This window comes from Phaseolus vulgaris, chromosome 2 (assembly GCF_000499845.2).
Source record: "Phaseolus vulgaris cultivar G19833 chromosome 2, P. vulgaris v2.0, whole genome shotgun sequence".
NCBI classification, from domain to species: domain Eukaryota; kingdom Viridiplantae; phylum Streptophyta; class Magnoliopsida; order Fabales; family Fabaceae; genus Phaseolus; species Phaseolus vulgaris.
Genome location: NC_023758.2, coordinates 30,249,222 through 30,263,283, shown reverse-complemented (window position 1 = coordinate 30,263,283; position 14,062 = coordinate 30,249,222). Strand labels below are relative to the sequence as shown.

The following is a 14,062-nucleotide window of genomic DNA, read 5'->3' as shown; positions in this document are numbered from 1 at the left end:
ATGGCAAGCATGACCGAAGCAGACCAAACAGCAATGATGATGGCCCTTCAAAGGGAACTAGCAGAGATGAAGAAGGCACACGAGGAAGCCGCTAAGAAGAATGAGGAGGAAATAAAAAACCTCCAAGAAGAGAACAAGCGGATGAAGAGACTGGTCGAGGGGGTGCCGTCCCTCACCGTGACCAATCAGGCCGGTAGGTCCCACGCCACCGGGGCCGGCATGCAGGCCGAGAAAGACACCAAGAACGACTTCACTCTGGAAATGGATGGAGAGTCCCATCCCAGCAAGACAATCAACACTACCGCTCCGGCGGACCGACGCCATCCCTTCACCGACCGTGTCATGGAAACCCCCTTACCAGACAAGTGGAAAGGCTTCAACAGGGATCAGTATGATGGGACGACCGACCCAGATGAGCACGTGGACGCATACACAACTCACATGAGCCTGTACACCACGGACGACGCAGTACTCTGCCGAGTCTTTCCAACCTCTCTAAAAGGTAGCGCTCTGAGCTGGTTCACCAAGCTCCCGGCACACTCTATAGACTGCTTCGAAACCCTGATAGCAAAGTTCGACATCCAGTTCACAACAAGCCGCCCCCATCATCTGACATCTATAACCTTAGTCGGCATTCGTCAGGAGAGGGGGGAGTCCCTCAGAACGTTCATCGACCGATTCAGCAAGACCGCTATGAGCATTCGAAACCTCAGCCCTGAGGTGGCGATACATCACATGCTGACCGCCCTCAAACCCGGCCCATTTGCCGACAGCCTGTGCATGCAGCCTGCTACCAACCTCGACGACCTTAGACGACGAGCGGCGAAATTCATGCAGCTAGAGGAACTTCGTGAATTCAGGAACAACGCCCGAGCCGAGGAAAGCGGGGAAAAGAAAGAGGATAGGAAGCGGCAAGGAAGGTCCCGAACCGGTCGGGACCAGAAAAGGGACAATCGCGGACCCCGCTTCTCCCGCTACACACCTTTGAACGCGGAGAGGAGCAAAATTTTGCAAGAGGCCCTGAGCGCCGAGCTAATACCACCGCCCCGAAGGGCCTTGAGCCCAGAAAATGCCGACCGCAACAAAAGATGCCGGTACCATAAGAATACCGGCCACTCTACCGAAGAGTGCCAAGCCCTTAAGGACAAAATCGAGGAACTTATCCAAGCCGGGCACCTCAGACGCTTCGTGCGTGGGACCCGGGAAACACGTCGCTCCCCGTGCAAGGAACAAACGGCTAGGAGAAGAGACCGAACCACCCCAGGTCTGCGAGAGGGTGACAGGCGGGGAGACCGACGGGGACGAAGAGACGACCCCCCACAAACCGACACTCGCAGGGGCCGAGAGGTGATTAACACCATAGCCGGGGGGTTCGGTGGCGGAGGCAGTACCAACAGCGCACGCAAGAAACACCTTCGCGTCGTCCACCAAGTAAATCTCGTCTCCGCCCGACCAAGAATGCCACCAATCACTTTCACAGACGAAGATTTCAAGGGGATAGACCCGACCCAGGACGACCCCATGGTGATATCGGTTGATATCGATAACTTCACGATCAAAAAGACCCCCGTGGATCAAGGGAGCTCGGTCAACATATTGTACTGGAAGACCTTCAGAGCCATGAGAATACTGGAAGAGGAAATGATGCCCTACAACGACCACGTGGTCGGCTTCTCAGGGGAGCGCGTAAGGACGAGGGGTTACATAGAGTTGTACACAACGTTCGGCCTGAAAGGGGCCAGCAAAACCCTCAAGATCAGATACCTGGTCATAAACGCCAACACGTCCTACAACATCCTCCTCGGCAGGTCGTCCCTTAACAAGCTTGGAGAGATCGTCTCCATACCCCACCTAGCAATGAAGTTCCCTTCCCTCTCAGGCGACATTTTGACCATACATGTAGATCAAAAGGTCGCTCAAGAGTGCTACGCCGAAAGCCTGCGAGTCGAGCCCACACAATAGGGGTCCAGCGGCAGCCGTTCGCCCAAGCGAAAGATAGCCGGCCGAGGAAGAAGCCCCCGCCGGCACTCACCCCAACCAAAGAAGGGCATCACCATGGCAGATTTGGATCCCAGGGAAGTCGAGCCAAGACTTGAAGCCAAGGACGAGCTACGTCAAGCCGAACTCGACGGGGAGGATCGGTATACGAGCATAGGCACGGCAATGGCCGCCGCCGATGCGGACTTCGTTCACCAAACCCTCAAAAGGAACGTAGACCTCTTTACCTGGACGACGACCGATGTACCAGGAGTCCACCCGGACATCATCACCCATCGCCTCTTGGTATATAAAGAAGCCCATCCGGTTGCGCAAAAGAAAAGGAACCATGGAGAGGACAAGCGGCTGGCCGCCAGAAGTGAGGCCGAGAAGCTCTTGAAAGCCGGCTTCATAGCCGAGGCACGATACTGCACTTGGCTGGCCAACGTCGTGATGGTTAAAAAGTCAAGCGGCAAATGGCGGATGTGCGTAGACTATAAAGACCTCAACAAGGCGTGCCCCAAGGACTCATATCCCCTTCCCAACATCGACCGGCTCGTAGACGGAGCGGCCGGCCACAAGATATTGAGTTTTTTAGACGCCTACTCCGGCTACAACCAAATCAGCATGCACCACAGCGATAGAGGTAAAACGACTTTCACAACGGACGGTGCAAACTACTTCTACAAGGTAATGCCGTTCGGCCTGAAGAATGCCGGGGCTACCTACCAAAGACTCATGGACAAGATTTTCAAAGGGATGATCGGCCGAAGCGTAGAGGTGTACGTGGACGATATCGTGGTGAAGTCCGACTCGTGCGGCCAGCACATCAAAGACCTACAAGAAGTCTTCGACGCCTTAAGAAGGGTCAACATGCGCCTTAACCCCGAGAAATGCGCGTTCGACGTTGAAGAAGGCAAATTCCTCGGCTTTATGCTGACCCACAGAGGAATCGAAGCGAACCCCGACAACTGCAAGGCCATAACGGAGATGAGAAGCCCGAAAAACTTGAAAGAAATTCAACACCTGCTCGGCCGATTGACAGCACTCTCCAAATTCGTACCCCGCCTCGCCGAACGGATCAGGCCGATAGCCACAATGCTTCGCAAAACGTCGAAATTTAGCTGGAACGAGGAGTGCGAGCAAATCTTCGGTCAGCTCAAAGAATTCCTGTCCTCGCCGGCCGTCATCCAAAAGCCCCGCCTAGACCTACCTATAGTGGTCTACCTAGCGGTATCAGAGGAAGCGGTCAGCGCCGCCCTCGTCCAAGAGGTGGACCATGAAGAACACCCGGTGTACTTTGTCAGCCGGACGCTCCATGCAGCCGAGACCAGGTACCAAATGATAGAGAAGGTGGCACTAGCCCTGGTGCTGACAGCAAGGAGAATGCGCCCATACTTCCAGAACCACGAAATCAAGGTAAGGACCAACTATCCCATATACAAAATCTTGTCTAAACCCGATCTTGCAGGACGAATGATAGGGTGGTCGGTCGAGCTTTCGGAGTTCGACATCAAGTACGAACTAAGGGGTGCCATTAAATCCCAATGCCTGGCGGATTTCGCAGCCGAGCTCCCCAGGAACACAGAGACCTCAGCCAAATGGGTCCTCTACGTGGACGGCTCCTCCAACAAAACGACCTGCGGAGCCGGGGTCGTCCTCGAAGGGCCTGGGGACTTGCTGATTGAGCAAGCCCTCCAGTTCTCCTTCAAAGCAACAAACAACCAAGCAGAATACGAGGCCATACTGGTCGGCCTCAACTTAGCAAATGACCTAGGTGCGCGGGAGGTTGCATGCAAGAGCGACTCCCAGTTGGTCGTCGGTCAAATCAAAGGAGAATTCGAAGTCAAGGAGCCCCTCCTCCAACGATATTACCACACCGTCCGTAACGTCATGACCAAATTCGACACGGTGGCGGTCCAACACATACCACGGGAGGAAAACGAACGTGCCGATGCACTCTCTCGCCTGGCATCTACGAAAAAACAAAGCCACCACCGATCGGTCGTCCAGGTGCGACTAGCACAACCAAGTGTAGGTGACGCCGAGTGCATGACAATCACCGAGACCCACACATGGATGACCCCAATCACTCAGTACTTGGAGCACGGGATATGCCAACCGGGGGAAGAGAAGAACATCAGACGGCAATGCGCCAGGTACACCATGATCGGCCAGAACCTATACCGAAGGGGGTACTCAACGCCACTCCTAAAGTGCCTCACCAAGGAACAATCCCAATACGTGCTGCAAGAAATCCACGAAGGGGCATGCGGAAGCCACTCCGGAGCTCGAACGATGGTAGCCAAAATAATCCGCGCAGGGTATTATTGGCCGACCGTCCACAGAGACAGCGCTGACTACGTTAAGAAATGCCAAAAATGCCAAGAGTTTGGCCCCCTCCACCACCGAAAACCAGAAGAACTGCACAGCATGACATCACCCTGGTCGTTCGCCATGTGGGGAATGGACATCATCGACCCATTCTCACCAGGCAAAGGCCAGACAAAGCATCTGCTGGTCGCGGTAGATTACTTCACCAAGTGGATCGAGGCCGAACCACTAGCCACAATCACCGCCCGAAACGTCCAAAACTTCGTGTGGAAAAACATAGTATGCCGGTTCGGCATACCACATTCGATAGTGTCCGATAACGGCCAACAGTTCATCGATCAAGGCCTCATGACTTTCTACGACGACCTCGACATCAAATCCCTCACAAGCTCCGTTGAGCACCCACAGACGAACGGACAAGCTGAAGCGGCCAACAAGGTTCTGTTGAACGAGCTAAGGAAGAGGCTCGGCACTGCCAAGGGAAGGTGGACGGAGGAGCTGCCCGAGGTCTTATGGGCATACCGCTGCACCCCACAATCCACCACACAAGAAACCCCTTACAGCCTCACGTACGGCACCGAGGCCATGATACCAGTAGAAGTCGGGGAGCCATCCATCCGACGCCAACTCTTCGACTTATCCCTCAACAAGGAAAGTCTGGCGGTCGGCCTCAACCTCTTGAATGAGCTTCGAGATAAAAGCAAGATACGAGAAGCGGCATGCAAGCTCCGAGCGGCAAGGAGATACAACTCAAAAGTCCAGCCCAGAAGCTTTCAACAAGGTGACCTCGTCTGAAGAATGCGCAACAACGCTAGGAAGTCGGACGGCAAGTTCTCATCAAATTGGGAGGGACCGTTCCGAATCCGAGAAGTGGGAGAAGGGGGAGCCTATCACTTGGAACACCTAGGACGTGGAATGCCACGCACCTAAAGTTTTATTTCAGCTAAAAACATGAATAAAATATACGCACTCTTTCCTCGCCCGGCCGATCCATCGGTCGGAGAGGTTTTAACGAGGCGTTTCGTACATAAGTGTATACAGCAAACGACACAAATGATTCGGCCAGGATGTAGCCCTAACCGACATACCCTCCCGTCACACGCACGGTTCGGCCAGGATGTAGCCTCAACCGGCATACCCTCCCGAACCCGTACTCATTTCGGCCAAGATGTAGCCTTAATCGGCATACCCTCCCGAACCCACTCGGCCAGGATGTAGCCTTAATCGGCATACCCTCCCGAACCCATTCGGCCAGGACGTAGCCTTAACCGGCATGCCCCCCGAGGCCTAACCGGCATGCACAACGATCGGCACAAGTTCGCCTAAACTAAACAATCGAATTCGCTAAAGGACGGCCGACTTACCAAAGTCCGTTACAATCACGTGGTTGATTTTACTTATCACAAGTTACTCAATCGATTTCATCTACCAACCGGTCGCTAGTTATTTTTACTTTGTCAATTTTACGATTTAAGTTTAACCATTCCAACCCATTCGGCTCATAAAGGCTCGTTCGCACAAGAAAATGCAGAAACAAAAGAAACTTGTATTAAACGAAGATAGGTGAGGGCCACACCCCGGCCCCAAGGGTCCAAAATTAAAGCTGACCGCCTAATCTACGATATTCAACACCTCATTAGAGGGATCAGCTTCAACTTCTTCAACAGGAGGAGGACCGGCCGCTGCAGGGACCAAACGGCCATCCACAACTTCCATGTCTTGGTCGAATTGACCAGAAGGAGGTGGACTGCCATACAGCACCTCGGCCTGCCGGACGGCAAGATCGAAGCTCTGACCAATGAGCACCATGGTGTCCTCCATGGTCTTCAAAACTTCAGCCTCCGCCGCCCGCAGCTTCCTCCTCCCTTAAGGTGGCCCGACGGTCGGCCGCCTCCAATGCCTTGCGAAGGAGAATAACCTCCGCAGCTTTGTCGGCGTCGGCCTTCTCCAGCTCGGCCAACCTATTCTGACGCAGCTCCAGCTCGGCCGCTTGCGCACGCAACTTCTTTTCCTAAGTTGTGTTGGCCTCCACGACCTGCTTTAGGTTGTGCCCGGCCTCCTGGAGATCGTGCTCGAGGCGCGATATGTCCTCGACTCGGCTCCTCCGAGCTTCCGCACCCCGGCGGGCCAAATATAGACCCCGGCAGATCATCTCGATGCCGCCGTCCAGGAGGTCGTCATCGGGGACCGACCGGATCTCCCCCTCGATGTTGGAGGGCAGTTTGAAGCTCACTGCCCTTGAGAAGAACCGGTCTTCTCCAATCAGCGCGAGCGTCGATCCACTCGATGAGGCCAAAGGCACCGCCACCCCCGTCGGAATTGGGCGGTTGAAATCGTCAGTAGGGGGGAGTCGGCCTAGCGGACCGTGCTGGAGGGGGAGTGGGCATCTGACCCGCCGCCCGAACGGTTCGGGCAATATTACCGCCCTCGCGGCCACGCTTCTTGGAGGGGCCACCCTCCTCCGCCCGGGGCCTAGCACTGGTGGCCCCCCTCTTCTCGTTCAGCTTGTTCTTGAACGAGTGCAACATCCCAACAACTTGGGGGATCTCTCTCTTTGCGATTTCTACAAACCAAACAAAGAACGGTCAGTCAGAACAAAGCGCAGAAAATAACAAGACTAAGTGCAGGATCGGTCGCATTGTACAGCGACATGAGCGGTCGTGCGGGGAGCTTCCTGGGGAGACTATCAAATAAAGCAAAAACGAGCCGCTCATGCTCGCTCGGATGCGCCGGCCTCGGCCAATCCGTTATCTTCGTCGGACTCCTCGACCAAAAAAGAGGGAAACGAGACCGGCCAACCTCGTCAAAAAAATAACATGTCCCGGCCGGCTCCACGTACACTTTAAAGAACTTCTCCTTGAAGTTCTTATAAGAGGCCGTGAAGGGCTTAAACAACACGCTACCCGCCCGGCTGACCAGTGATTGTCAACTGGCAAGCTTGGCCGGGTACGATGAATAAAAATGAAGAAAACAGGAGGGAAGAGGGCGCAACCCAAACGTCCGACAAACAATGCGAAACGCTTGCATCGACGCCCACGAGTTGGGATGAAGCTGAGTCGGAGCCACGTTCAGCTCCTTCAGAACCCCGGTCGTAAAGGCATCAAAGGGGAGAGAGACATACAGGTCCGCAAAAAGACAACCATACATGAAGAAAAAGGGGGGCGCGGTAGATGACCGCTCCCTATACACACGATCTCCTAAAGAGTAAGGGCCGAACGCCAACAGAGATTCCTCGGTTGAAGCCTTCAAAACAGGAACCTCATCCAAAAATTCGGCAACAGAAGCGTCGGTAAGAAAAGAGGACGACACCTCACATACCCGGGGATCTACCCAGGCCGGCCCCACATTGGGTCGCGGCCCCTCAAAAGGGGCTGAACGATCCGACGCATTACCAGCGTCTTCCCTCACCAAGCCTGGAGAAGAGACCCTCTCCACATCCTTGACCGGGGAAGCCTGGCCAGAAGAAGAAGAAGAAGAAGAAGAGGAGGAAGAAGACGAAGAAGAAGACGAGCAAGCAGGGGGAGACTCGGCAAGAGCAGACATGACTAACCTTGAGAACGAACGAGGAAAGCAACAAAGGGCAGTCAGATTGATTCGAGGTGTCGGAGCTCAAGCAAAGATAACGCGTGGAACGCTACTATTCCTAGCCCCTATTTATAGCCCAGGAGGGCCTCGGAATCCCAAACGTCACAAGAACCCCAACCGTTGGATTCGTTTGATCCAACGGTTCGCATCGCTTCGCGCCCAGAAAAACCCCTCATTAATGCGCGTCATGTCAATCGCTCAGACGCCCCCAAACATCACTTCATTCATCATTACACAATCCGCCCGAGGCCCACTCTTCAGACTCTTCGGTTGTACCACCTCTCGAGCCTGGGAGGCAACTGTACCGAGATGGCCGACCGGTCTACTGACCCGGTCAACCCATGCGTCAAGACCATACTTAGGTATGAGGTCGACCACGTGTCATATGTGGCCGACCGGCATAAGGTGCTCAAGTCAAACCGTTGACCCAATTAGCAAAGGCTAACCCACGGTTAAGGAACGGCCTAATCCAGCCCTAATCGCTAAACAACCTCCGAATCCGGCCCAACAGCGAGGGCCCATCAAGGTAATATAAATATCACGCATTCCAAGGAAGAAGGTACGCCATTTATCTACAATATTCTAGCCAGCCGAATACGATACCCCACTGACTTGAGCGTTGGAGTGCCATCTGCAGGTACCCCACCCGCCTGAGGAGTCATCCAGCGAGAAGAACCGAAGGAGGAAGTAAGATACGACCGACCGAGTGAAATTTGAAGACAATAGTTCTCCCAGTCCCCAACCTAGTTCGAGAACAATTTCAGAATTCTTTTTGCAGCTTTGAAGTGTGACTCTTTAGGATTTGTTTGATATCTAACACATAGACACACCGCAAACATGATGTCCAGCCTACTAGGTGTTAGATATAGCAAGGAGCCAATTAATCCTTTATATTTGGTTTGATCTACACTCTTTCCAGCAGAATCAACATCCATGTAGCAGCTTGATGGCATTGGAGTGCTTGCTTCTTTGCAACTCTCCATTTCAAATTTCTTGAGAATCTCTTTGCAATATTTTGATTGACATAGAAAGATCTCATCCTTTGTTTGCTTAACCTGCAATCAAAGAAAGAAAGACTATTTTTCCATCATAGACATTTCAAACTCACCTTTCATTGCAGCCAGAAATTCTTCACACAACCTATCTTGTGTAGCACCAAAGATGATGTCATCAACATAGATTTGCACAAGAATTATTTCTGAATTTGACTTTTTGATGAAGAGAGTCTTGTCTACCATTCTCCTTTCATAACCATGAAATAGCAGAAAGTTGCTAAGCCTCTCATACCACTGCCTTGGAGTTTGCTTCAGTCCATACAAAGCTTTCTTCAACTTGAAGACATGGTTGGGATGTTTATGATCTTCAAAGCCCGGTGGTTGATCCACATAAACTTCCTCATTGATGTAGCCATTTAAGAAGACACTCTTGACATCGATTTGGAAGAGTTTGAAACCACTCATACAAGCAAATGCCAGCAGCAGCCTCACATCCTCCAATCTAACAACAAGAGCAAAGGTTTCACCATAATCTATGCCCTCCTCTTGATTGTAGCCCTTGGCAACTAGCCTTGCTTTGTTCCTTGTGATCATGCCATCTTCATCTACCTTGTTCCTGAAAACCCATTTCGAACCAATAATGTTCATTTCATCAGTTCAAGGGACAAGAAACCATACCTCATTCCTTGCAAACTGATTCAACTCCTCATGCATAGCTTCAACCCATTTCTCATCCTTGAGAGCTTCATCAATTGACTTTGACTCAATTTGAGAGACGAAAGTTATGTGCCTGCAGAAGTTTGAGATGGAGCTACGTGTGGAAACACCTTCCTTTATTTGCCCTATGATGTTTTTCATTGACAGATCTCTAGGAATCCTCCACTCTTTAGGCAGCTCACAATGTTGCAGAATTTCAATCGGTTGTTTCTGCGAATCAACCGGTTGTTTTTCTGCACAAATTTCCAGCTTCTCCAAACTGATGCTCTATTCATCTTCTTCAACACTGGTCTTCGGAATTTGGATAAGACAACGTGAACTGATTCTTCTACAGCCATCAACCTCTTGTTGTAGATTCTGTATGCATGACTTGTGAGAGAATACCCTATGAAGATGCCAAGATCCGCTTTCTCATCAAACTTTCTCAAGTTTTCTTTTTCATTGTTGAGAACGAAGCAACTGCACCCAAAAACTCTGAGATGGTTGATGTTAGGATTCCTTCCATTGAAGAGTTCATATGGAGTCTTCTTTAGTATAGGCCTAATGAACAATCTTTCATCACATAACACAAAGTGCTCACTGCATCCGTCCAAAAGTACTTAGGAAGAGATGATTCACTAAGCATTGTCCTTGCTAGCTCTTCAAGAGACCTGTTCTTCCTCTCTACCACACCATTCTGTTGTGGAGTTCTTGGTGCAGAGAAATTGTGCAGGATCCCCATCTTCTCATAGAACTTACTAAACTTCTCATTTTGAAATTCTCCTCCATGATCACTTCTAATTGAGCCTATGTTGTAGTTCTTTGTGTTTTGCAGCCTTCTTTCTAGCTTCTTGAATGCAGCAAAGGCATCACTCTTTGATTCCAAGAAAAGAGTCCAAGTGAACCTGGAAAAGTCATCAACAATAACAAGAGCATAATAATTTCCACCAAGGCTCATAGTTCTTGAGGGACCAAATAGATCCATGTGAAGTAGCTCAAGGGGTTTTAAAGAGGAAACAACATTTTTTTATTTTAAAAGAGCTTTTCACTTGTTTCCCTTTTTGGCAAGCTTCACAAATGTGATCCTTCTCAAACTTGAGCTTTGGTAGCCCAATCACAAGATCCCTTGAAATTAGCTTGTTCAAGTGATTCATGTGAATATGAGCAATTCTTCTATGCCAAAGCCAAGATTCATCTTGCTTGGATAGAAGACATCCAATAGAACATGGTGAAGAGATATCTAGAAGATGCACATTATTGACTCTTTTACCTACCAACATTACCTCTTTGGTGTTGGGTAGACAAATTTCACATGTGTTTGATTTGAACATCACTTAATATCCCTTGTCACATAGTTGGCTAATGCTCAGTAGATTGTGCTTTAGACCTTCTACATAGAGCACATCATGGATGACCAAGATGTCTTTGTCTCCTATGGATCCTTTCCCAAGACTCCTTCCCTTGTTGTTATCTCCATAGGTGACATAATTTTCTTGCTTAAAGGAGATGCTCAGGAACTTTGATTTGTCCCCTGTCATGTGCTTGGAGCATCCACTGTCCAAGTACCATTGTTGTTTGCTCTCCTTTAAGATTTCCTACAAAGAAGATTTTCAAGTACAAAGATTTGGTCCCGTTATGAATGTGGGTCCATTTGGTTTACACTTATCAATAGAACCTTTACTGCACTTAGGAATCCACTCAATAAAGCCCCTAGGAACATCATATTTTCTAATTTTACAAAACCTCACAGAATGGCCTCTTTTCATGCAATAGAACTATGTAACAATCGGTTGTTTCGATGGTCCAATCGATTGTTTTTCTGGCATTTTCGAAAATGATTTTGAAAATCTATCTTGTTTGTTTTGTGGGTTAAAACCCAATCCAACTTTTCCAAAAACACAGTTTTGAGATGCCAAGACATTCTCAAAGTTGGATTGGCCTTTTGAAAGATTATCCACAGTTTTAACAAGATAGTGGACCTTCTCTTCAAGATTTTCGCAATTTTCACAAACTAGAGCATCACACATGCAAGAGGAGTTTGTGTAAATAATTACAAGGTTTTCAAAATCTGTGTTTGAATTTTCTAATTCCTCTTCCTGTGATTTGACTCTGTTTTCAAGCCAGCTATTCTTTTCTTTTAACCGATTGTTCAAGAGGGCCAATCGGTTGGCTTCTTCATGCGTTTCTTGAAAGGCTTGAAGCAATTGACCATAATTTTCAGAGTTTGATGAGTTAGATGAACTTACACTATTTGAGTCATCTTCCTTTCTGGCCATGAAGCAGAGGTTGAGGCTTTTCTTGTTTTGCCTTCTTTTCCTTCTTACTTGACTCTTTGACCTTGCCTCCTTTGGTTCATTGTTTCTATGAACAACCTTGAGTGTGTCCCATATCTCTTTAGCAGTTTTGCATTTTAATACCCTGAAAAACTCATTAGTATCAAATGCAGAAGCTATTATGTTTTGAGCAGAACAATCAAGCTTGGCCATTTTACATTCATCATTAGTCCATTGAGACCAAGGTTTTGTAATGAAATAATCATTCTTTTTAAACTTTGGAATGTAAGGACCATTCTCAATTGAATCCCAAATTCCTTGATCAATAGATTCCACAAAGATTTTCATTTTGGCTTCCCAATACTTGTAATTCAATCCACAAAATAAAGGTGGTTTGTAGATTGAAGCACCTTCCTCAAAAGATTGTTTTCCAGCCATAGAAAAAAGATTTGTGGATCAACTTGAATAACTTTCAAGAACCAAGCTCTTGATGCCAATTGTTAGAATGTGGCTTTAAACTAGAGGGGGGTGAATGGTTTAAAAAGAGATTTCAAAAAATTTTAAGCCTTGAATGAACTTTCTTCCAGATTCAGTTGATAAAGAATTCAGTTTGCCAAAACACAAAGCTAAAAGCACAGCACCATAAAAACAATCGGTTGTTTCGCAGAAACAATCGGTTGTTTATACCAGTATACAAATATCAAAATTGAATTTAAAGAGTTAAGGATAGAGAGAATGCACACAGATGTTTATACTGGTTCAATCTAAACTCATAGCTACATCGAGTCTTCTCAGAAACCACTGAGGAATTCCACTAAGCAATCAAACCTAGATCACTTACACCACAACCAAGAAAGTGAGCTTGATCCCCTCAAGACACACACTTCTCTTGGCCAACACACCAACACTAAGAATGCTGATCTTGATTCCCTCAAGAACACACAACACTTCTCAGCAAACACACAGAAGAAACTTGTTCAACAAATACAAGAATTACATTTGTTACAGAAGAAAATCTGAAATCAATACAAGCAGAAATCCTATCTCACACTCTTTGATCAATCTCAATCTCTAAGCAATCTCAACTCTTTGAAAAACTCAAAACTTGTGTTAAAATCTTATTACTCAAATCTGGTTTTTTGAATATATTCAAAGATATTGTTTGTTATCAAATCTTAACAAACTTATTCATTACATTTAAAAGATTGGTCAAAGCATTAAAGACTGGAGTGTAATCAGTTAAAACATTTAAAGCTCAGTCAAAGCTTAAAACAACTTTTCTGTTATGGTGCCAAAACAAACAGTCGGTTGTTTCCACGAATCAATCGGTTGTTTTAGTTTTAACAACTCAACCATTTGAAAAACTGTTTTCAACCTTTTCTAAAAACACCTAAATATAAAACAATCGGTTGTTTCGACAAAACAATCGATTGTTTTTCACTTAGTTTGAAAAACACTTTTCTTTTAAAAAGATTGAGACTACTTATGCTTTGGATTCAATCAAGAGTGGATTACATAAACAATCTACCCCAGATCCTATCTAAGACAGCTCAACAACAGCAAGCACAGCCAAGCCTTCAACATCCTTCAAAGGGTTTGGATTCTTCAAAGCTTGAACACCACTTGGTTCAACAAAGGATGTCACCCATAACATTTACAGACGATGACTTCAAAGGGGTAGACCCCTCCCAAGATGATCTAATGGTGATATCGATCGACATGGATAACTTCACCATCATGAAGACCCTGGTAGATAAGGTAAGCTCGGTTGACATCCTCCACTGGAAGACCTTAAATGCCATGAGGATTCCAATAGAGGAAATGATGCCTTACGACGATCACGTGGTCGGCTTCTCTGGAGGGCGAGTTGGAACAAAAGGATACATCGAGTTGTACACCACCTTCGGCCTCAACAAGGCCAGCAAAACCCTAAGGATAAGGTATTTGGTTATTGAGGCCAATACCTCGTATAATATCCTTCTCGGATGGTCATCCCTTAACAAGCTTGGGGCGATTGTCTCCAACCTACACCTCGCAATGAAGTTCCCCTCTTTGTCGGGTGACATTTTAACCATTCACGTGGATCAAAAGATAGCAAGAGAGTGTTATGTAGAAAGCCTGCGAATGGAGCCACTCAGTAGAAGGTCACCAACAGTTACTCACCCAAGCGCAAAATGCTTGGACGAGGAAGGTCTCCCCTAA

The 14,062-nt window shown here is 48.1% G+C and overlaps 2 protein-coding genes across 2 annotated transcripts; both read left to right on the top strand.

Annotated features, from left to right (window-relative positions):
• Positions 1 to 1,962, top strand: LOC137809351 (uncharacterized). The gene has a single exon (XM_068610476.1). The coding sequence runs from the start codon at positions 1 to 3 to the stop codon at positions 1,960 to 1,962; it is 1,962 nt and encodes a 653-aa protein (XP_068466577.1).
• Positions 1,963 to 13,498: 11,536 nt separating this feature from the next.
• Positions 13,499 to 14,062, top strand: LOC137809350 (uncharacterized). The gene has a single exon (XM_068610474.1). It carries the CDS (start codon positions 13,499 to 13,501, stop codon positions 14,060 to 14,062), a length of 564 nt encoding a protein of 187 aa, XP_068466575.1.